The 24979-nt window shown below is 40.7% G+C and overlaps 1 protein-coding gene across 4 annotated transcripts in view; it reads left to right on the forward strand.

Annotated features, from left to right (window-relative positions):
* The window catches only part of GARNL3 (GTPase activating Rap/RanGAP domain like 3), a 183574-nt gene that overhangs the window by 36102 nt on the left and 122493 nt on the right, over window positions 1–24979 (forward strand). For 3 of the 4 annotated variants that reach the window (XM_033191556.1, XM_033191547.1, XM_033191565.1), the window contains exon 3: window positions 5452–5521. In XM_033191556.1, coding sequence (XP_033047447.1) covers window positions 5452–5521 — 70 coding nt within the window. Of the gene's footprint in view, window positions 1–4158; window positions 4499–5451; window positions 5522–24979 lie in introns of those variants that run through there. The other variant, XM_033191570.1, reaches the window with a different exon arrangement.

Consider the following 24979-nt stretch of genomic DNA (forward strand, 5'->3'; position numbering starts at 1 on the left):
TCCCTTTTCTTTCCTTATCAGTTTTAACAACTCTTGACTCTTTGGAGGAGGTTGTCCTGCTTTCCAGGAATGTGACTTACATCGTTTCTACGTGGAGCTGGAAATCTTTGCTCTCATCCCAGGCCATATTTAGAGATTTAACATGGAGGTCCTCAGCTCTGTTCATGCCTGCGAAGTGTGATTCAGCATCCTCACACGTTAAATTGCCAAAGCAGGAGGGTTTATATTTAGAGCCTGGACCACGTTGCCTGTGAGAAACTTGAAGTTCTTTTTGGTACTTCAGGTCACTTCCTCTAGCCAGGTTTCAAAGTCTCTTCCCCCGTCATGGCAACAGTGGGTCCCAGGTATTTTCTAGGTGAGGTCAAACTGTTAGGCCAACGCTTTTAGGGAGGAGATGTAGTGCCGAAGCATGATGCCACCCTCAGCGCTGCCCAGGGAAGCCTGCTGCTTGGCCCTGGGTCTCCCTTACTGCTACCTAGGGATAAGAGGCAAAGCATTTTATTTAAAATTATTTTAAAAGTTAGTAACCACTTATGCCAACTTTCTAAAAACCTGAGAGGCATTCATATTACTAATAAGAGCTGGCTGGATGTGGTGGCTCATAGCTGTAATCCCAGCACTTTGGGAAACTGAAGTGGGAGGATCACTCGAGGCCAGAGTTTGAGACCAGCCCTGGAAACATTGTGAGACTCCCCCCCACCCATCTCTACAAAAAAATATTTTAAAAATTAACCAAGCATGTAGTCCCATCTACTCAAGAGGCTAAGGTAGGAGGATCGCTTGAACCCAGGAGTTCAAGCCTGCAGTGAGCTATAATTAAACCACTGCACTCAAGCCTGGCAACAAACATTGTGCTTAGAACCTTGTCTGCTTTTTCTTGTTTATTCTTTATAACCTTGCTAAGTAGATGATATTTTCAATTGCATTGTGCAGATGAAGGAACTAATGCCTGGAGAGGTTGAGAACCCATATCTGTGACCGAAGTGCATGCTTTGAGGGACTACATTGCATCTCCTCCCATGGATAGAAACCTGGATTAAGGCCTTATCCTTCCTTATAAAGAGTGCTGCAGAATGGTTAACAGGTTTCCCAGGATTCCTGAGTCATCTGGAAAAGGAGTATGTTTCAAAGCATTGTTTGTGGACCACCTATATTAGGATTCCCCTGGCTGTTGTTAAAATCACAGATTAACTGACTTACAACCTCTCAGAATAGGGCCAGGGAATCTGCATTTTTGCAAAGCTCAGACTCTAGTCTGAGCAACATGTCCTCTGACATGGTGTCAGAATTTTTTTCACTGACACACTAATCAGTTTCTGGGTAGGCCTAAAACGAACAGTAGGGATTTGGGAGACTATACTACAGGGGTTGGCAAACTTTTTCTTTAAAGGGTCAGTTTGTAAATAGTTTGGGCTTTGTGGGCCGTATGGGTCACTGTTGGAGCAATTCAACTTGGCGCTGTTGTAATCCAAAAGTAACCACAGACAGTTCATAACCATTGGGCATGGCTATGTTCCAATAAAACTTTGTTTTCAAAAACAAGCGGTGGGCTGAATTGGGCTGTAGTTTGCCAACCCCTGATCTAGAGTCATCCTGGCCCACCAGCCCTCTGACAAACCCTGTTTGTGGACCTTATTCTTACACTACTTTCTATTAGAGCTGTATAAACTAAGATAAAATTACCTAATGTAACAGGTAAACCCTGACTCTTAGTGACTTAAGGCAATAAAAGTTATTGCTCACTCATATCAGAGTCCAGTGAAGCTACTCCTGGTTAGAATCTTCTATGTGGTCATTTAAGACCCAGGCACCTTCATATTGTGGCTGTATCCCTCTTGGGCCCCAGAGTCCTCTCTGTGAAGCTAGCAGATAAGGAAAGAGACCAAGGATTATTCATGGGAAGGTTTTTTGGTTTTTGGTTTTTGGTTTTTGGTTTTTTTTTTTGAGATGGAGTTTTGCTCTTGTTGCCCAGGCTGGAGTGCAATGGTGCAATCTCAGCTCATCGCAACCTCCGCCTCCTGGGTTCAAGTGATTCTCCTGCTTCAGCCTCCCAAGTAGCTGGGATTACAGGCATGCACCACCATGCCTGGCTAATTTTGTAATTTTTTTTTTAGTAGAGACAGGGTTTCTCCATGTTGGTCAGGCTGGTCTCGAACTCCTGACCTCAGGTAATCCTCCCCCTTCAGCCTTCCAAAGTGCTGGAATTACAGGCATGAGCCACGGTGCCTGGCCCTTATGGGAAGTTTTTATGGGCTGGGTCTGGTAGAGGTGCCCTTCATTTCTACCCATATTTCTTTGGCCAGAGCTGTTATTGTTTGGGATCCAGAAACTGATTTCTCAAGTCCATGAGGCGCTTGGTCTCTCGATTCATTCTGTTTTCGTCTATTTGCTTGAAACCCCTCCAGTTTTTTCCTGGGCTTGTCTCTTCGTTGTGAAGAACCTTGTTAAGTTCTCCAAGAGGAGCCAGTGCTCAACTTCACTCTGATTGTTTCTAGCCACTTTCCCTAGAGCTGCAGGCTTGCTGAGTACATGGTCCACCTTCTGAATGACTGCAGGTATAAGTTTTACCAAATATTTTGCTACCATCTAATACAGATTTCTATCTCTTCAGCCTCTGAGATCCGTTTCCTCACTGGCTGCTGCCTGCCTACTACTTTAGGTTGTTGTTATTGTGGCACTTCTGTATTAGTTCAGGTAAAACGGCAGCTTTAACAGGTAGACTCAAATTCTACCTGATTAACACAACTAAGTGTTTACATTTTGCTCACATCATATTCTAGTACAGATGTTTTTCGTGGTGTAGCCTTCCATACAGACATTCTTCATGGTGTGGCCTTCCTTGTGGTCAATCAGAGACCCACGTTTTTCCATATTGAAGCTCTGCCCTCCTGCAGGTCTCTACAGCCTCTCTGTCCAGCTGGCCACAGGCTAGGAGATCAGGCACATTTCAGAGGATGTGCTGGAAGTAATGCATATCCATCACTTCAGCCTATATTGTCTTGGCCAGAGCTCAGTCACATGGCCACACATCCTGCAAGAGGGACTGGAAAATGTAATCCAAGCCCAAGACAAAAGGAGGACAGGTTTTGGCATGCACGTAACGGTGGCTGCCTTATAGGCCAGGACTCTGGATTGACGGAATAATGACCAGCAGAGAATAATAATGGCTCATTAGTGGGGGTGGCAGTGGGCAGCCTGCCCTGGTAGAAGAGGTGCTGTCGGTCTTTAGCTAGTATGATTCAAAAGATATACAAATACCTTCATTAATGCAATAAGCATTTACTGCATGTCCACTATGTGCCAGGCAGTAGGCCAGACACTGGGCCTTGGGAGGAGAACAAAGCTCCCCTTGGAGCTCTGGGTGAGCCACTCTACTCATAACTCTTGTGCTGGAGGCCTAGAGGCCAGAGAGCGTAGGAAGGGAAGAGGGAAGTGGCTAGGTCTTTTTAACCTGGCTGGTTTGAGTGCCTCCTACAACCCAAGAAATGTAGCCCGTATAGGTCAGCTTGGTTCCCACTATTAGCAAGCATCCCTCTGCGGTATATTGAATGAAATGTAATATGGGGGAAGGGAGGGCAACACACAGTGGACATTCTCTTTATAGCTCACTCCCTGGTTGTTTTCATAGGACATTGTTTTCCTTCTGTGAGGCATCTAAGGAAGGTGGTGGGTCTGGGATGTAGGGTTATGTGTTTGTGTCTGGCTGCTGGTAAAGTTAGGGAATTGGCACCATGTTTCAGAACCCCCTCAGCAGAGCTGATGGCAGCACAGGGAGGACCCAGTGCTCCATATCCTTACTTTTTTCGTGTTCTTGGCTATTCATGTTAGAAGCTGTTGCTGTTGTTGATTTCCTAGTGGGCCTGGCTGAAATTGAAGCGTCGAGTTGAACTCTGGGCAGACAGAGCATTTAGTCAACAGCCATTGGGCATCCGCTCTGTGCCCGATCTCTGTCCAAGTCCACCAGCACTCCTCTCACTGGAGCGGCCAGTAATGCGGGCTTGGTGACTGATATGTAGGGCAATGGCAGTAGCTTCCAGGAAGGTTTTCAAAATGGGCTAAGAAAATGGGCATAGAGGACATATTTAATACAGACTGGAATCGACCGTGGAGGGAAGGTTTTTATTCTTTTTTGGAGATCTTTGGGTAGAAAATCTTATCACTAGAAGCAAGAATGTAGCCTGGGTAATTTCTGGAACACTCTTTCAAACTGCATGCATTGATTTGTTGCCCATTTTCAGCTAAGAGAGAGAGGACTACAAAAGGTTAAATTTCTCATATAAGATTAATTCAGCCATCTCTGTGAGATGGTGGAAGCAGAATACCATTAGACTCTCTAATCTCATTTCTCTCATGCTGTCTTTCTTGGAGCCTGTCAAACAGTGTCCTGGCAGAGAGTCAGTTCTCTGCTTGCTAAACATCAGAGTCAGTCTCTTTCTGCATGTGCCAAGAGGGCTGTAATTTAGAAAATGTAACCTACCGTTTAAGGAAGGATGAAAAGGTACTAAATGCACCTTTCTTTGCATGTTAGATCCCAAATATTTTGAATCTAGTAAACATGTTATTCCTATGTAATTTTATTTTCTATGTTATCATAGAGTTATTTGCATGACATATTAGAACCAAACTTATTAAAACTGTTTATATTTTGTGGATCTCATGTGGTTTCATGAGTATTGCTTGGGTGCTAAATATACTAACTAATAAGATATGTGCCTTTTGAGTGTGCAACTGTGCATTCAGGATGAAAACGTAGTAACAATTTTGCCCTTGTTTTAATTGCTCTTCAACAACATGTGATTTTTGAAATCTGATGTAAGCCTTTTTTGGGGGTGGGTAGCTGCTGCTATGTAAAAAGCTGAAAATACTTGGACACTAGATTTTCTGTTAGTTCTGGTTTTTTTTCATATTGCCACATAAAAATCCTAAATTAAAGGGGGATAGGGGGTGGAGCCTACCAGGATTGTGAAGTTTCTTTCTCTTACTTAAAATATAGCATTAAATAATGCTAGTTATTTTTATGTTGCATATTTGGGACAAAGAGGCTCTCTTAAACGAAAGATAATTGCAAGATCCGGTTCAGCAGCTTTGTCCCTTTCCTCAAGTTTACTGCAGGGCTTCTTTCCTCTCTGGTTATACAGAAATGAAATTATAAACCACCAGTAGCCTTGGAAATTTCAATCGATTGCAAATGACTAAATATTTAATTCAATCATTGCCTATACTTCCAGGGATGACTCTGACATCTGCTTTTTATTGAGGGCTTCATGAAAGCCAGGCTCTGCAATGGCTGCTGGGGACTGTGTCTGTTGCAAGGAGGCTCCCCTGCAGTGAGGAGCCGGGGCACTGCAAGTCTATTCCATAGCAGCCCTTTTTGCAAATGGTAGTTGATTTTTGCAGAAGATTTGTGGCCAGATCGCTATGTATAATACTGATGAAGCATTTTTGTTCCAGCTCTGTCTCGGAAGACCTAGGCTGTAGACGTGGGGATTTCAGTAGGAAACATTATGGATCTGTGGAGCTGGTAAGTTTATGCTGTCTGTACAGTGGTAGTACATTGATTTAGATTTAGAGACGATCGCCAAGCTCATCAGATCTTTTGTTGTATATTTACTGTTAGACCATGTGGGTACAGTGTAAGGATTGGATTGGAATAAATAACTACACAAAGGCTATGATAATTTGATCATCTTTATTTATTTGTTTTGATTGTTACATACTTTTAATCTTGTCTTCCAGTTTGTTAAAAATATGTTATGGCTTGGTATTTTTCTCTGTGTATATAATTAAGTAAAACAATTTATGAATTAAGAAAGGTGGCATTTGGCTTATATATGATCTTTTTCCTAAAAGTTTATAAATCTAGTTTTCAAGGTTTAAATATTATTGAAATACATATTCTGATTTTCTGTATCTTTGCTTTCTGGGTATGTGGTAGGCGTTAGAATATTTATGAGAGCTATTTTTCCTGTTAAAAGCATATTGGTTGGACTAGATAAATGACTGTTATAGATGATCAATATTTGGAATGAAAATATCTACATTTTCCTTAATGAGAGACATTGGGGTTTGTGCTATGATTTTTAAAAATTGTATGTTTTCATTTTAAAAGAGCCATAATGAAAGCATATAATAGTCTCAATATTTTTTAAAGATAGAATGTGATTTTTTCCAATTATATGGAAATCTGAACAAATTTTCAGAAAACAAATGTGCTCATAAAATTGTATCGATTATTATTTAACACTATTAATGATGTTGTCTACTATTTCTATTTATTAAAAATGAGTTGCTTGTATCTATTTCTGTAGTACCCAATTTTCCCCTATAAATATAAGCTGCATCCTTGCAGAGTTTAAGTAGTAGAAAAATTTATTCCAGAGTTGTGTACCAGTGGCGTTCTACTTGAACTCAAGCATATATTATAGACTTGACTGTACCTAGCCTGGAGCTGGGTGTTCTTGAAAAGATAAAATTAGTAAAAGATTTGGTCCTTGTTCTTAAGGAGCTTACTCTCCTCTGGCTGGGCAGATAAGACATGTAAAATATCTGAAGAATGAATTTAGCCACATAAAAGATACTTCAGTTGATTCAGTCAACACCTGTTCTGTCTGTCACTGGTGGCACCACACCACTTAGACCACCACCTCCCCTGAAGGAGCAGGTGCATAGCTATAAGTCAGAGTAGGAATTGATACTGTGAAAAAGATGCATGTAGAGCACCACGGGGGTTCAGAGAAGGGAGGAAGCATCCTTTCTGGCCAGGGATCTCAGAGACACACCATGGAAGACCTTGTGGAGAGCTGTGGGATGTGGGTTGGTGGCAGAGAGGATAGACAGTGGGTATGAGCCAACAGCATGATTCCTGGCAATGCCATGTTCCAAGACAGTGAGCAAATGGTCCTGCCTAGCAAAGAGCTTTGTGATTACAAAGCAAGCAAGCTTTGGAATCAGGTAGGCCTGGGTTCCTATACCAGGTCTATTGCTTATCTTTGTGACCAATTAGGTTACTTCTCTGAACCTCAGTAATGCTGAAGAACATGTGCTCTGAAGTCATTCTTGTTTCATCATTCACTAATTGTATGATCTTGGACTTCCTTGGCATCAGTTTTCTCATCTATAAAATGGGGATATTTCTATTATCTACCTTAGAGGGTTGTTATGAGGATGAAATGAGATCATGTACATAAAGTACTTCGCACATAAGCACAGTTTATGTTAACTAGCTGCAGACATAAAGACAAAATTCAGGCCGGGTGCGGTGGCTCAAGCCTGTAATCCCAGCACTTTGGGAGGCCGAGACGGGCGGATCACGAGGTCGGGAGATGGAGACCATCCTGGCTAATGCGGTGAAACCCCGTCTCTACTAAAAATACGAAGAAAAACTAGCCGGGCGAGGTGGTGGGCGCCTGTAGTCCCAGCTACTCGGGAGGCTGAGGCAGGAGAATGGCATAAACCCGGGAGGCGGAGCTGGCAGTGAGCTGAGATCCGGTCACTGCACTCCAGCCTGGGCGACAGAGCGAGACTCCGTCTCAAAAAAAACAAAAAACAAAACAAAAAAAAGACAAAATTCAGCAGCAAAAGTAGAGCCTTGACTGTCAGGTGAACACTTTGGACTTGGCCTAGTAAGTAATATGGAACTCTTATAAACAGTGACGATACTACTTGGGAGAGATAACATGGGTGTGAAAGATGGACTCTTTAAAGATGTGGGGAAATCACAGAATATCGGAATGGAAAAGTACTTGAGAGCAGTGGTTCTCAAACTTGAGCAGACATCAGAACTCTCTGGAAGGCTGATTAAAACGTAGATTGCTGGGCCCTAGTCCCAGAGTTTCAAATTCAGTAGATCCGAGGTTAACCTACAATTTCCAATTCTAACAAGTTCCCAGGTTGATATTGATATTGCTGGTCCCAGGATCACACTTTAAAAAGCTCTGCCCTAGAGGACCTCAGCTAGGTCATCAGTTATCCTCGGCCTGATGAGGTATCCAATCGACCAAACATTGTTCAATCCATTTGTTCACATTTTTCCTCTGGGGCCGTGACTGTGTGTATGTGTATTTGTAGTTGACTTTTTAGAATATTATAAAATAAAATATAAATATATTTTAAAATTCCATGTATAATCTTACCTTTCAGCAACTGTTTTCATCTCCTTTTGGTACCTTCCAGTCCTTATAGCCACAAACTTCATTTTTACATTGTTATAATGAAATTATATAATTAATTTTGCATTCCTCTTTTTCCATTTATACTGTATTTTCTAAATATCTTCTCATATAGTCTTCAGAGTCATATTTTAATGGGTATATGATAGGCCAACAGAGTGATAAATTATTATCTGTGTAAATTTTGTAAAATTAGGTCGTTTCTCGTTTTCCCATATTAAAAATGACGTGTGCTGGTGGTTGGAAAAGTTGGGAAAAGTGAAATGAGCAGAGCTCCACTCTTGTTATCTGAGGATCTCTTGAAGTTCTGACTGCAGTGTTTTAAAAGGAGAGTGATGTTTCCTCTCACTTCTGAACAACAGAGTATTATTAAGTTACAAACCATTATGTGTCGTAGGTTTATGAAAAAGTGAGTTTGACTTTTCTTATGCCTGGTGTGATGAAAATTGTTGGGAACCCAATAAGTGTTGGGCGTCTTGGAACTCAGACTTTTCAGAAAGGCACCTAAGATTATATAAAATTGAAATGTTAATATGAACTTCTCCTGACCTTGAACAAGTCACAAGTCTTGTGAAGAATGAAGCTCGGCCATTCATATCAGTAATGAGAGAAGACTTAGGGCTTAGTTCTCTAGGTTTCCATCCTGCCTTAGTTTGGTGATGAGAAGATGGAAACCCAGATTTTGACAGACTCGTGGGAGAGCTACTTAGCATTCTTTCAACACATGGTCGTCCATGTGTCAGGCACTGTGCAAGTCACTGAGAGTGAGGGGAGAGAAGCAAAACCATTTTTCTGCTCTCACGGAGCCTTCGCTTTAGAAACCAGTAGCCTCACACTGTGTCCCCAGGCTGTGTTGTATCTGGATCTCAGCTGTGTCCCTGCCTTAACCAGGGATTGTTTCCTGAACAGAGATCTGTTCACTCTAGGTCAAGTATAAAGCAATTCACTGAAAGGATATGGGTGAATCTCACGGAAGGGAAGTGCAGCTGCGCCTCATGTGATGGAAAGCCAGCAAGCCACTCTTTTCTTTCTCTCTGGTCCATATGCTTTCATGTCTTTACATTTCTCTGTGTCTGCATCATTCTCCTCTCTGCAGAACAGCTTCCTCTGATGGCACAGTTGCCTCTCTCCAGCTCACTTTTCCCAGCAGCCAAAGTGGTGTTTTCTTTTTTAGTTTATTTTTTATTGTGGTAAAACAGACACAACATAAACTTTTCCATTTTAACTATTCTTAAGTGTACAGTTCAGGGGGCATTAAATACATTCATTTTGGTGTACAACCGTCACTGCTATGCACTTTCAGAATGTTTTCCGTCATCCCAAAATGAAACTCTTTATCAATTAAACACTGTATTCCTATTTGGCAGTTCCTCAAAAAACTAAAAACAGAGGTTTCCAGCCCCAGGTAACCTCTATTCTACTTTCTGTCTCTGTGAATTTGCCTATTCTAGATACCTCCTGTAAGTGAAATCATGAAATATTTGTTCTTTTGTATCTGGTTTTATTTCTCTTAGCATAATATTTTCAGGGTTCATCCACGTGATAGTGTGTATCAGAATTTCATTCCTTTTTATAGCTGAATAATATTCCATTGTATGGGTACACCATATTTTGTTTATCCATTTATCTGTTTTGTTTGTTTGGTTGTGAGACAGGATCTCACCTTGTCACACAGGCTGGGGTGCAGTGGCACAGTCATGGCTCACTGCAGCCTAGACCTCTTGGACTCAAGTAATCCTCCTTCCTCAGCCTCCCAAGTAGCTGGTATTACAGACACATGCCACCACACCTGGCTAATTTTTTTTATTTTTAGTGGAGACAAGGTCTCTCTATGTTATCCAGGCTGGTCTTGAAATCCTGGACTCAAGCAAGCCTCCTGCCTTGGCCTCCCAAAGTGCTGGAATTACAGGCATGAGCCACCGCACCCAGCGTGTTTACTGATTCATCTGTTAATGAGTTGTTTCTGCATTTTAGCTATTAAGATTAACGCTGCTATGAAAATGGTGTACAGATATCTGTTGGAATCCTGCTTTTGATTCTTTGGAGTATATTAACTAGGAGTGGAATTGCTGGATCATAAGGTGATTCTGTTTTTAGCTTTTTGAGGAACTGCCAAACTTGTTTCCACCATGGCTGTACCATTTTACATTTCCACCAGTAATGCACAAAGTTTCTAATTTCTCCACAATCTTGCCAACATCTGTTATTTTCCATTTCTAAAATAATAGTCATTGTAATAGTGCAAAGTGGTTTCTCATTGTGGCTTTGATTTGCATTTCCCTAGTGATTAGTGATGTTGAGCATCGTTTCATGTGCTTACTGGCCGTTTGTATGTCTTCTTTGGCGTAATGACTATTCAAATTATTTGTTCATTCTTGAATTGGGTTTTTGTTTTGTTTTGTTTTGCTGTCAATTTTTAGGAGTTCTTTTTATATTCTGGTTATTTGTCCCTTATCAGATGATTTGCAAAAATTTTCTTCCATTCTGTGGCTTTTTTTTTTTTTTTTTACTCTGTTGACAGTGCCTTTGATGCACAAAAGTTTTTAATTTTGATGAAATAAAATTTATTATTTATTGTGTTGTCTATGCTTTTAGCGTTATATCCAAGAAATTATTGCTAAATTCAATGTCCAGAAGATTCTCCCCTATGTTTTCTTCTAAGACTTTTATGGTTTTAGCTGTTACATTTATGTCTTTCAGCCATTTTGAGTTCATTTTTTCTATGTGGTGTGAGGTAAGAGTCCAGCTATATTCTCTTGCATGTGGACATCCAGCTTTCCCAGCACCACTGGTTGAAGAGAATGTCCTTTCCCTATTGAATGGCCTGATACCCTTGTCAGAAATCAATTGACTATAGATGTGAGGGTTAGTTTCTGGGCTTCCCTTCTATCTCATTGGTCCATATGTCTGTCCTTATGACAGAATGATGTTTTAAAATGTTGACAGCACAATGTCTTTTCCTTCTTAAAATGTTTCTTCAGCTGTTCATTGTACTTCAAGGTCAGACCATGTACCAAGCCCTACAAGAACCTATGTGATCCCTACCCTGCCTTTCTCTTTCACCTTCTTTCATGCCGTTTCCTCACTGTGCCTCAAATGTCTGGCCTTTATCCTGGTCTCTAGAACATGCTGAGCTCTTCCCTAGCCCAGGATCCCTGTGCTTTCTAGTCATTCTTACTGATGGATTCTTGGGGCTTCTCACGGTTGATCTCAGCTTAAATACCATCTTCTCAGAGGGGCCTCCCCTGACCATCCCATGAACGTTAGTTCCCTCCTCTGCTATTCTCTAACTCAGCATCCTATTTGTTTTCTTAGCAGTGCTTATCACAATCTATATTCATTTCATTTACCACTTACTACTCTGTCTTCTTCATTGTTTTATTTCTAGAACCTGGCACAGGGCCTGGCACATACTATGTTCTTATAAATTTTTTTTATTACTGAAGTGATTTCTGCCCCCCCCCCGCCCCGCCCAGTCCCCATGGTTTACATGGGTTACAGCCGTATTGGCCACTATGGTCTCTTCATTCTTGGATCCTAATTTCAAATTCCAAATAGAGTACTATGGATTGTTTCCTCTTTGTTCAGTTATCTATCCCTGATTCAAACACTTGTGCTCAGGGTAGTGGGGTCATGGACTATAAACATGGCTTTTGAGGCCCATTCCCTCAGCAATGCTTGTGGACAGGGCAGGTTTTCTCTGGAGATGATACAGACAAGTCAGTTTCAAAGAAGAGCATGAACTGAGCTGCAACTCCCAAACGTGTTCATTAACATTCCTTCATATAGCGATAATTTAAAAGCTCAAACTAAAGGCACTTAGTGAAAATTTCTTCCTCTGCTGGTGGACTCCCTTATCTCTGAACTTTTTGAAATACCATAAATAAAGGTATAGATTATGAACTCCCTAAAAACAGGAATAATGTTTATTTGCCACTGTATCTCTAGAACCAAGCACAATGCTTAGCATTAGTTACTTAGTTACTATTGATTGAATGAGTGAATGATCCAGTTTGATTGAAATTAGAGAGTGGCCTAACTCATGAAAAATAAATCAAGGAAAGAGAAAACAAGCCTCCTTGATTCCCCTCTCAACCAGTATACTTAGACTCATTAGCTCGCAGTGCATTTCATCTAAAGCGTATACCATTTTTCTTCCTGATGAATTGCAAGTCATGTCTCTCGTGGCGGCATTCGGGGCAATACCCAGCTATCACACCATCAACCATTCTTCATCACTTTATATTGAAATCTGTCAGAAAAAGCACAAGATTGTTTGTAGCTTTTATTGATCTTTTTTTTGGCCTTTAAACTGGATGGCTAGGAAATTGATACAGTATCAATGATAAATGGTATCGGCAGGATATAGACCTCTCCCCTCCCCAGCCCAGCTGCTGACTCTCATAAAACCCCGTATCTTAATACTTCTGGGTAAGTAATGATCTGCTGGTGATTTCAAGTCAGGATAAAACATGGTAGTATATTGTCCATTCCTTTTTAAGCTTGTTTCTTAATGACTCAAACCTGCATTTAGATGAACTGCGTGCATGCTCCCCTGCTATATAGGAAATAAATATATCAGTGCTTCTCTATACAGATAGCGTAATTTCATTGTCGTGAACTCAGGGTAGCCTCAAAAGGTATCTGGCTATACTGTCTAATAACTACCAAAAGAATGGTTGATGATGAACTTGCTTGGCATCTGCAGATTTTAACATTTGAGGTTTTGACTGAGGACTCTTGGAGTCTGATATGTAGTAAGTTGTATTTTTGTTCAGGCATGGATTGGAATTATACCTGTGGGACTGTTGTACAGAAAGACGATGCTTTGCTAATGAGTGATTTAACTGCCTGTCCAGCATCCCTAACACAACTCAGTTTTGTGCTCTACTCGAAGTTAAGTAGGGTTTTTGCTTTCAAAGGCATTTTATGGGAGAAATTATATTCTATCTAGTATTACCAAACTGAGAGATTAGTGAGGGTACCAGCATATTTCCCTCAGGAACATCAAAACATCAAGACTTCGGCATTCTATAGCTAAAATCATAATTTTGACAGATGTTCTTTAAAATTTATCTGGTTTGTATCTTTGTCTCACATAGCAGGTCAACCCTTTGTGTGTGTGTGTGTGTGTGTGTGTGTGTGTGAAGGAGTCTTCTTGCTCTGTCCCCTAGGCTGGAGTACAGTGGCTCGATCTTGGCTCCCTGCAACCTCCGCCTCCCAGGTTCAAGTGATTCTCCTGCCTCAGCCTCCTGAGTAGCTGGGACTACAGGCACACACCACAATACTTAACTAATTTTTGTATTTTTAGTAGAGATAGGTTTCACCATGTTGGCCAGGATGGTCTCAATCTCCTGACCTTGTGATCCACCCGCCTCGGCCTCCCAGTCAACTCTTGTGGATACCTCCAGATACAATATATATCTTAGAACATTCACCCACGAGTTAACATGTTTTAAATCTATGGCTGGTGCTTTTTTGATATTTTTACTGCCTCTGTTAGTGATTGGTAGTGCTCACTTTTAAACTCTTTCAGGCCAAAATTATTGTAACCATTTTCTGTGATGTAGAATTTTGAGACCTTAATCGTTACTTTTTATACATTAGAATTTAATCAGAAATCTTATATTCTGGTTATTATTTTATTATTTTTATTATTCGTTTTAACATTTTATTCAACGCTTACCATGTACCAGTCTCTGTTGAATACTTTAGATGTATTTATTTATTTAATCCCCACAAAAAACCATATGAGGTAGGCATTATTTGATTAGGCCACACACTGTGGATGCTCAGAAGACATTTGTGAATATTAAATGGATTCCCATTTAACTGATGATATCAGAGCGGTCCCACAGCTAGGAAGGAGCAGGAGTGACATTGAAACCCAGGTCTGTCTACCTCCAAGAGCCCCTGCGCTTGATCTCTTCGCCTGTAAGCCCATGCTCTTAAAGCCCTGCTGTGTATAGAGTGTTTCCTAAGAAAATTAGGTTGATCGCTAGAACAAATACCGCTGTCCTTAATCAAAAGCATAAAGTAGCTCTGCTTTAAGTTTCCATTCCAACATATAATTTCAAACTGTTTTTCGTCCAAATCTTAACAAAACCTTGCTGTTAAGAATGTCCATAAGGAGTTATCCAAAGATATGCCCATGCCTTAAATGGTTTAAATTTAATTCCTAGATCAAGCCCAACCATAAGTTAGCCACAAACACTCAGCCTAGCTTTGTTGGCCCCTCTCAGACTTGCTTTTCTTGACTTGTACCATGGCATTATGCCTTTAACCTGCATTGATGGACAGAGTGGGAAGCAGCCAGACAGATCTTGGTGGTGTGTTGCTTGTAGGATGCTGCTAAGAATTTTATGTTTGTCATATACAGAGTCTCCTTTAAAAAGACCTATGAGAACAAATTTTTCTCAGGACCAAAAAGTGCCATGCTTCTCCTGAGAAGCTGGTTTGTTGTTAACCTTGTAAGCAGTGGGAATCCTGTAAATGAAAGGGCTTTTCCTCTTTGCATTGGCTCCTAGGAAGCTCAGAACTCCATTTGTGGCTTACCTCTAACAGTCTTAAAGGACTTTGTAACATACATCCTCACCCCATTCTCTTGTTTTCAGTTTATTTACCTACACTTGATTTTTCCTTGTTCTGAGGGTGCTCAGTGTCTCATTTTATCCTTTAAGTAAGATATATGTAAGTAAGCTGCTTTTAAATCCTTTCTAAAAAATAAAGTGGAGCATAAACATGAAAGTGTTTCTGTATCTAGCCCTTAACAGCATAATCCTTCTGTCCTCCATTGACAGAATTTTGGTTTGTAGAATAGCTTTGACGCTTGTCTCCTCCCTACCCTACTTTTTGATACAGTATGATTTTATGACCTATTTTTCTAGGATCAACAAAACTTGGGGAGAATTAACACCACCTGACCAGCCATTTGGTGACCATCTTGAGCTCCGAGTGCTGTGTTAATGACATGCATAGCTGGGGCACAAACTGTAACAAATCCACCAGCTGAACACATGCTGTAATAAGAGTACCAGACAACTTCTCCAAATTTTCCCAGACAAAATCAACCTTGGGAAGAGCCACCTCAGTGATACCAGACATCAGCATGCTCTCCAGTTTCAAAACCAGAGTTACAGGCACTCCATTCCCTCCTTTCTGAGTCCTGACTTCCTCATGCTCTCCCTAGAGGCCACAGGAGTCTCCCATTCCTGTGCCACTCAAGGCTCTCCTCCTCAGGGCAAGTCTCTCTGCACCTCTGTGCTGCTCTCCTGCAGCCACCTTGGCTTGGCTCACAATCTGAGGCTCCTCAACCTTATGCTGGTATTCTGGGAGTCGCTGTTCTTTGACTCCAGTAGTCTTCAACTGATGGGATATGGTCCCCTGATGTATATAAAAACACTTCCAAATTTTGATCACTGTATAATAGTTTATTTTTCATATAACCAGAAATACAAACTGTGAACACACCACTTACCTGGCTAACTCTTCAGCAAAGGAAATTGAGTGGAGCAGTTTTCTACCTTGATTGTGGTTTCATACACTCAGGAGGCAAAATTCACTTAAGTTTCTAAACACGCAGACTTTCTTGGTGTCTGTTTGGTAACAGCCATTGCCTTGCACACCTTACTTGTACCAGATCATTCTCTGCCCTGCATCATGGCTTGTCATGTGCCCGCCTCAACTTTCAGATAAGCAAGACCAGGCTCAGCAATATACGTCATCTGTTGTAACAGGAATAAATTTTAAACTTGATTAAAATATATAATGTAATATACCTTTATGTACTGCTCTTGGCAATAGAATATATTTTGTTTTCTCAAAGTTACTTTTTTCAGAACCTATGTTTTCTTCTGAACTTATGCAGGCCTTCCCTCAAAATTGTAGTATTCATGTGTCATGAACATGCATAGAGTTTGAAAACCACTCTTTTACCTCTTTGGGGCTGTTGAAGAGGAATTTGGTGTTTTTGCCAACCTTTCCCCACATGGGCTGTGGACTTTAAGAGCTCTCTTTGTGGCCAGGCATGGTGGCTCACGCCTGTAATCCCAGCACTTTGAGAGGCCAAGGCGGGCAGATCATGAGGTCAGGAGATTGAGACCATCCTGGCTAACACAGTAAAACCCCGTCTCTACTAAAAATACAAAAATTAGCCAGGCACGGTGGCATGCGCCTGTTGTCCTAGCTACTCAGGAGGCTGAGGTGGGAGAATCACTTGAACCCGGGAGGCTGAGATTGCAGTGAGCTGAGATCTCACCACTGCACTTCAGGCTGGACAACAGAGCGGACTCACTCTCAAAAAAAAAAAAAAAAGAGCTCTCTTCTTTGAGGCCCTCAGAGGAAAGTCTAGCCTATTTAACTTATTAACTGCCCCTTGGCAGGCAACTTGGAACAAGTTTCCCTGGGGTGCAGGATCCAAGATAATTTGAGGCTTCATCAACCTCTCTCTTGGTGCCCTTAAGATGGAACCCTTGTCTTTCAGCTTTCTCCTGTCTCAGGACAAGTTTCTGTTTTCTTAGGGCATATATCCATTCCACAGGTTAGAACAGCTTTTGGCCCTGTTTGTTAAAGAGGGGAACATCCATGGGTTCTGAAATTTGCTTCCTTTTTATTTCACTAATCAAATTTAGGGAAAGTCATGCAAAAAAATCCAGCGTAGCTTGCCACGATTGACTTACCATAAATGGCTGGCTCATGGTGTCACACTGCCACTGTCAGTTGAGCTATAAGCAATATTATTATGTTGAACATTTTACCCATGTAATTAAAGCAGTCACTTTGGGTTCTTCTATGTGTAAGAAAAGGATTGTATGCTTTTTGGCCTCAACTTTTTAATTGGTCTATTGTAGTTATCATAGTGTGGCAGTCTTTTAAAATATAATCTCAAACTGTGTGTGCATAATAGATGTGAAGGCCTTTTAATTACTTTGGGAGTACATTTCAGCCATTCTCTAAATTCTCTTTTTGCTCCTCCTAATGGTTCCACAGTTTCCCTTCTTACTTTCTCCGTTTGATGCTTCCCTTCCTTGCACTCCACTGAAACTGCTCTTGCCAAGGTCACCAAAGATCTCCTTGCTACCACATCCAGTTGGCATTCCTCAACTCTGCCTTTTTTTTTTTTTTTTTAACATTTTGAATTGATTGATTGATTGTATAGATGGGGTCTCACTATGTTATCCAGGCTATTCTCAGACTCCTGGCCTCAAGTGATCCTCCCAAGGCAAGGCTGGGATTGCAGGTCAGTCTTTATCTTACATGACAACTCTGTAGGCTTGTTAAAACTTTCTCCTCTCTTGACATCTCCATACTGTCGGGTTTTCCTCCTGCCTCCCTTCTTTACCTTCTCAGCCTTTTTTTTTTTTTTTTTGGATCCCTTCTTTTCTGCCTGGCCCTTAAATGTTGGTGTTCTTCCAGGTTCTGCCTCAGGCACTGTTCTTACTCTACAAGCTCTTTCTGGGTAATCTTTCCCTGTCTTAAAACTAGTGCCTCCCAGATCCATATATTGAGTCCAGATTTCTATCCACAGATTTCTATGCATGGGCCCATTTGCCTAAATGCCCACTGGCAATCTCTCGTGGGGTGACCCACAGGCGACTAAACTGCAACATACCCCACACTGAACTCACCCTGTCTCTCTTGTGCCAAACCGCTGAGTGAATGGCCCCATCTTCCTTTCAGTTGCTAATTCCAGAAACCAGGAAATCGCACATAGCCATGTTCCGGTCTCTTACCAAATCCCATTGGTTCTATTCTATATTCTCAATGGATTTCACGGCCAGTTGCTCTTTATTCATGTCACTGTGTACAGCCAGTGTTGGACAGCCTTTTGAGTGCTTTGCATGTGTAAACTACGTTTCACAATAACCTAATGAGGTGGGAGTACTGTTATCATCCCCATCTTACAGATGAGTTCACTGAGATTCAGAGAGGTGAATTAACTTGTCCAAGGTCACACACCTGGTAAGTTGTAGGGGGTGTCCCCCAACCCCCATCCACAATAGGTTGTATTTGCTTGAAAGATCCATGATCTTGCTGCTGTTACAGGCCGCTCCAGTGCCCCTCAAACTTGATTATGCATAAAAATCACTTGAGCAGTTTGTTTAAAACCCATGTTCTGATTTGGCATATCTGGAGTGGGCTGAGTAGTGTGCATTTTTTACAAGCTTATATTTTAAAAGTGACTTTTAATTCCTTATGTGTTTCTTATTTAGACTCTTGAAGAAATACAAGTAAGAAAAGAACAGGGATGTTTGCTTCTATGTAGTCTTTCTTTTGTGTGACATTGGTATCTTTTCCTCTTTCCCTGAGCGTCTGGCACTTTCTCTTGCTCTCCCTGACTTCTCAAAAATTCAGTTTAACAAATTCTTGATAAGATTACATCTAGTTTGTCCATGTCCTCAGATGTAATTAACCTAATCCTGGGAGCTTTGATTTCCTTAATGCTGTAAAGAGTACTTTCCCTAATGTACAGCTCTGGCAACGTCATCTTTATGCATTCAGACAAATTCCTGCTGTAATAACAACAGCAAACCTTCAGCATCTCTTTTTTGCTTATGAAATAAAGTAGGCAGTCTTTAGCTTGACATTCAAGGCTTTCTGAAGTCTTGCTCCAACCTATTTCTGAGCCTTACTTAACTCGTGTGGCCCATGATCCAGCAAACGGGCCTTTACCCAACATTGCCCAGGCCTGAGACTTCCTTATACCTTTTCATCATTCTAGAATGCCCTCTTAAAATATGCCTCTGTTGAGTCTCATTTTTTCCATGCAGCCTTACCTGATTCCCCTATGGGAAAGTCATCTTTCACTATATAGAACCTTACAATTGTTTGCATTTCTCTATGGTACCTGCCATATTTTACATTGTCTTTATTTGTGGGCATTTCTTACCTGTCCTAATAGGCAGAGATTTTGGTGCTTTTCTTATTGTATCCCCAGCAGTACTTAGCTCATTGCCAGACATCCACAAATCAGCTAGAAGATCAGCTTTGCCAAAAATCTATCTAATAAATTTTTTTTCTTAAATTTTTTATGTTACTTCATAGTATTTGTGTGTGTATGTGCATGTGATGCTGATATACTTTTTAATATATTTTTCTGATTATGAAAGGAATACATAGTCATTATAGAAAATTTGAAATATACTGAAAAGCACAGAGAAGAAAATTAAATTCATATGTAATCCTACAAATAATCACTATTAAGATTTAGTACACATTGATTTAGTAATTAAATTTGTATACAAAATGGGTTTATGTATTTTACTGGGCTTCTTTACTTAAAAACAAAGTATAGTCTTTTTAGGCATAAAGTTGTCTTCCGTAAATGACTTCATCTCCTTATATCCAAATCTCTTTTTTCTTTTTCACGTGTAATTGCATTGGCTATGACCTCCAAAGCAATCATAAATAGCAATGGTTGCAGGTGTCCTTGTCCTGGAGTTTCAGGTAAGTTTTTAAGGCTGTACATGAGGGTATCTTTTCTTAATCATTACATATCTGAGCATGTCTCTGATTCATCGCTTTCACAAGAACAACTTTACCTGCTTTTAAGTGTCTGAGTCATCACCTTTTTCCTTTAAAACTTCACAAATTTTGAACTGTTATTGTGTTCGTTTCCTAGGCCTGCTGTAAGAGTTTATCACAAACTGGTGGCTGGGTCACTTAAGACAACAGAAGTCTATTCTCTTATAGTTCTGGAGGCTAGAAGTTCAAAATGAAGATGTAGCAGGGCCATCTTCCCTCTGAGGGCCCTGGGGAGGAATCCTTCCTTGCCCCTTCTAGTTTCTGGGGTTGCAGCAATCCTTAGCCCCCTTTGGCTTGTAACTGCATCACTCCGGTCTCTGCCTCCGTTATCACATCATCTTCTCTCTGTGTCTCTGTATCTGAATGACCCTCTCTTTTTGTCTTATAAAGACATCAGTCATGGATTTAAGTCCTACCAGAATCCAGTAGGACCTTATATCAACAAATTACATCTGCAAAGTCCCCATTTGCAAATAAGGTCATATTCTGAGGTTCCAGGTGGACCTGAATTTGGTGGGGACACTTAACCAGTACAGTTACCTTTTGCCCTTTAGTGTTCTGAAGAGAAATCTGAGCCAGTTCCAATTCAATTTCAGAAAGACATGTTTCAGAAAGTTTCACATGACCTTTCCTGGCGGGGTTTTTCTTACATTTTTTTTTCTTCTCATCTTTCATTTTTTACATGTTTCCCATAATTTCTCCGCACCTTTCTATTTTCATTAATTTTCCTTAAAACGTTGTGCCTCTGGGATTCTTAGACCCAGTCCTTTAATCAAGGATGAATGTTTTCTTCCATTGTATATTTGATTATTGTTTATTTTTTCCCCTAAAACAGTAAAGACCTTTTTATCTGTCCTCCGTGACTGTCTTTTCTTTCTTTTTGTTTTCATTTTGTTTTGTTCCTTTCCATTCTATAATCAGCATCTAAAATGATGGAGATATTACTGTTTTAGTTCCTTCAAATTAACATTTTGTTTTCCTCCTCCAGTGAAGATTTTAATCCTACATTTGCATTTTTTCATCCTCTTTTATCTCACCCACTTGCACAAGGTTTCAACACTATTGCAAAGAGCTCATGTCTTCTGTCTCCCTGAGGACAGCAATGGCTATTCTAAAATTTTATTTTGGTTTCATAGTAAAGATGGTTAGAGCTATGCTTCCCTCTTTTAGTTTTCAGGATTATGTGTAGCATTTTTTCATAGCCCCCATTTTTTTTGTTTGTTTTCGTTTTTGTTTTACTTCAAACAAAAACAAAGAGCTATTCAGACCTTCTGTTTTTCAACATTCGGAATGTATAACTGGCTCTCAGCTGTCATTGTTCATTAGGGACTGTAGCTTCTCTGAGCTAAACAACTGGATGGCTGGAGATTATACAAAGTTCCTTGATCAATTTCCAGGGTCTAGTTGGTGTTTATCTTATAAACCTCTGCTGGAGTGAGATAGGATGTTCTCCTGTGCTTGGCTTTTTGCTGCTCTGAACCAGTGGCTCTAGAATTTATACATGACAGGGGCTTAGGAACTACCAGTAGCAGTCTGGTTAAAAGAGGCATATTGAAGTAATGTTTGCTTAGCTCTTTACATAAGCTTGATAAAATGCCAGCTATCTAGATCAAAAAACAAGATGCAGATTGTGAAGAGGTTAAATATCCCCCAGCTCCTTGGCATGTTGGGGAAACTGAACTCCCCAGGATACTCTGCCTTCAGGACTCTCCATGTCTCGCTCCCTACCTGGGACACTTGGTTTATGAGAACTGCATTCTCTAAGATGGACTCGCTCTCCCTCCCTCCTTCTTGCCCAGTGTTTTCTTGTCGTGAAAAAGAGGTGCTTGTACGAGTGAGGCTACCTCAAAATGCAGTGCCCATGCAGTAAAAAGATGATTCCTAGTGTTTTATTCTTACTCTTCTGAAAGACCCAGTGTCTCTTAGCTAAAATGAGATGGTGTGGGGAAGATTAAAGTGCCTTCCAACCTTCCATAATTATCACAGATTTGTTCTGTTCCAGGCAACAAAGCCAGTCACCAAATATGTTTCTTGATTCTTCTCCATTGGCCAAATAGTAAGTAGAAAGTGTCCTGATATTTTGGACATAGGATTGCCAATCATTCCTTCTTAATATTCAAAGGAGTTGTCATAATTTGTGGTGAATTTTCACAAGTCTTTTACCGGGAAGTGGAGTATCAGGAACTACTGTTCAGATATGATTTTAATTAGGAAACCAAGACAGGTATATTTTGAGCTGGAAAGCTACATGACAGTGCTCATCCTGAACTGCCTCACGTTTCTCAGTAAAATAGCAGAAACGTCATCTGTTAGGAGAAAGGGTGTTTCTGCAGTGGAAACCTGTGACAGATAAGGTGAAGGATGTGATGTGATGGGAAGTAAAAAAAATAATGGATCAAAAGATTGGATGGTGGTGAGGATCTAGCTGTAGTCAAATAGCATGAGCATGTTGTAGGCCTGATCAGATGGGAACTCTTCTGAGTGAGAGTTCAGTCGGCAGGGGTGAGCGAGTGACTTGACTTGGTGGCATGAGGAGGAATGAGCAGCATGCAAGATCTGTGGGGTGGTAAGTGCAGCCTGATTAACCACAGATTCCTGGATAGAACCCATGCCAAAAGGAGCTCAAGTGGGTTATGAGGTAGGTCCTGTGATGCCACAGCTGTGCCAGTGGGAAGGAGAGGATGCTGTTGGAGTTAGGAATGGGTGGCAGAGCCATGGAGTTGGGAGGTATTCGATTTGAAAAGGCAGAAGAACACGAGCTCAGGTTGTCAGATCAATCATAGTGATGGGTGTTGAGTTTGCTGAGGACAGGGGCCAGGGACAAGGATGGTAAGAAAAGTCTGAGTCCAGATCCAGGGCCTTGGTGGCTCTCGTCCAGCCACCGTTGATCCTTCTGGCTGGGGAATCTGCTTACCAACCTGGTTGGTTCTATATGCGCCTTGGTGCTCTCAGCACCCCAGCTGCGCAGCTGCCCAGTCACCCAGATCTCCCTATCTCCCGGCACAGGCAGAATAGGATCAAGGTGAAGAGTGGGAGGAGGAGAAAAAAAAACACCCCTTCTCCCTACTCTGGTCCCCACACTGGCTCCTTCTCCCTTGCCTTTCCCTGCAGGCACGGATGTGGCCTAAAAGAGACCAGGAGACAGGCCCCAGGGTAGCACTCAGCAGAGAGAGGATGGCTCATTCTACCCTTGTTTATGTCTTTTCTCACCTCCTCTTTTTGATGCAGACATTTAAACTTTTCTTTCTTCCTTTCTGAATAGTAGTACTTTCTAAGTCAGGAATGTGTCTGTGTCTGTGTCTGTCTGTAATTTGCATGTGCAGGGTCAAATGGATCTGCTTTCTTGACCAGTATTTGCAGTTTAAATAAACCTGCTTATGTTGGAAATCATTTCTCAAAGGTCCTCTACATCTTCCAGAACAAATTGCATTATAGCAATGCAACCTTCCCCAGTTCCCCCAGGCAGAGTTGGTCTCTCCAGTGTCTGTCCCCTGTTCTTTTGTCTGTCGTTATGGCATTTAACCAGGTTGTATTGTGATTTATCTGATTATATGTATGTGTGTCTCTCACTCCCCCTGGGATTTGCAGTCCTCTAGGGCAGGGATCATGTTGGATTTATCTTTGTCCAGCAGTTAGTACAGGCCCTGAAAAAAATAGTTTCAGTAATGTTTGCTAGATGGACAAATATTTAAACAGATCTTCCAAGAGTTTAAATGTAGCATTAAAGTGACTTAATCATGCTAATCAAAGCATTTTATATTAATCACTATCATATTATAATATATATTATAGCATCATAACATTTATTGAGCACTTATTATGTCCAAGTACTATTCTAGGCTAATTATATATTTTACATTATTAAATCCTCACCACAAGCCTAGAAGTAGTTACAGTCACTGTCCCCATTTTAGACATAAGGAAACTAAAATTTAGAGAGGAAAAATTAAGTGATTTTCCCAAGGTCACACGGCTAACAAGTATGGAACTGAGATTTGAACCTGGTCAGTTGAACCCCAAAACCCATACTCATAACCACTCATTTTAAAGAAAGGGGATCTAGGAGAAAATGTTACATATTATGCTTAAAGATGTGCTTTACATAACCTTTTTTAGTTTTTTTCTCAGTAAAAATAATGTTCCTGTGATTTATATACCTGAATGCCAAGTACACAGTGCATACTGAACAGAGATCATAGGGAATCCCAGCACTAATTTAGAATGGAAACAAGCACCAGCCCAATGAAACAAAGCAGTGAAATAGACGAGGAAGTGCTTTTTGTTTTTGAAAAATTACGTATTTGTATTAATCTAAGAAAGATCCTCATTTAATAATAATTGCTTACAATTTGAAACTAATAATGTTTTTATTTATAGTTAATGAGTAACATTTTATGCCTTCTATTTTTAAAAAATTAATTTGTTAAATTCTGCAAACAAGTATTCTTGCTTGGATCTTATTTTTTTTCCTGAGATAGAACATCTAATATATTGAACACTGTTCAGTGTTAAATGGAACAGTTAGTTTTGCTGAGATTAGACCAAGGCCTGTACTCAGGATGTTAAGTCACATGAATTTTCACTATTTAACTAACTGAGTGGCAAACCAATTTGATTCTGGTCACCCAGAGCTTCATGAATGTCCACCATGTCACAACCCTGTCGAATAGAACTTTCTGGAATTATGGAAATATTTTTGTCTATGCTGTCCAGTGTAGTAGTCACAAATAGCCACTGAGCACTTGAAATGTGACTAATGCACTCAGGAACTGAATGTTTTTTATTTTAATTAAAATTAAATCTGGGCTGGGCACAGTGGCTCACACCTGTAATCCCAGCAGTTTGGGAGACCTTAGCAGGAGGATCACTTGAGACTAAGAGTTCGAGACTAGTCTAGCCAACATAACGAGACCATGTCTTTACGAAAAATGAAAAAGTAGCCAGGTGCGGTGGCATGTGCCTGTGGTCCCAGCTACTTGGGAGGCTGAGGCAGGAAGATTGCTTGAGCCCAGGAGGTCAAAGCTGCAGTGAGCCATAATTGTGCCACTACACTCCAGCTTGGGAGACAGAGAAAGACCCTGTCTCAAAAAATAAAAAATAAAATTTAATTTAATTTAAATAAGACTGGTGGCCACGGTATTGGACAGTGCAAGAACTCAGAAGGAATCACTCACAGTCTGGCAGATCCTAGCCGAATGATCATTTAATTTGTTTTTTTGTTTTTTGTGTTTTTTTCCTTTTTCTCCCTCCTGGGCACAGTCTTCCACAGAATCTGATTATTTGGTATA

Source organism: Trachypithecus francoisi, unplaced genomic scaffold (assembly GCF_009764315.1).
Source record: "Trachypithecus francoisi isolate TF-2019V2 unplaced genomic scaffold, Tfra_2.0 Contig01585, whole genome shotgun sequence".
Taxonomy (NCBI): domain Eukaryota; kingdom Metazoa; phylum Chordata; class Mammalia; order Primates; family Cercopithecidae; genus Trachypithecus; species Trachypithecus francoisi.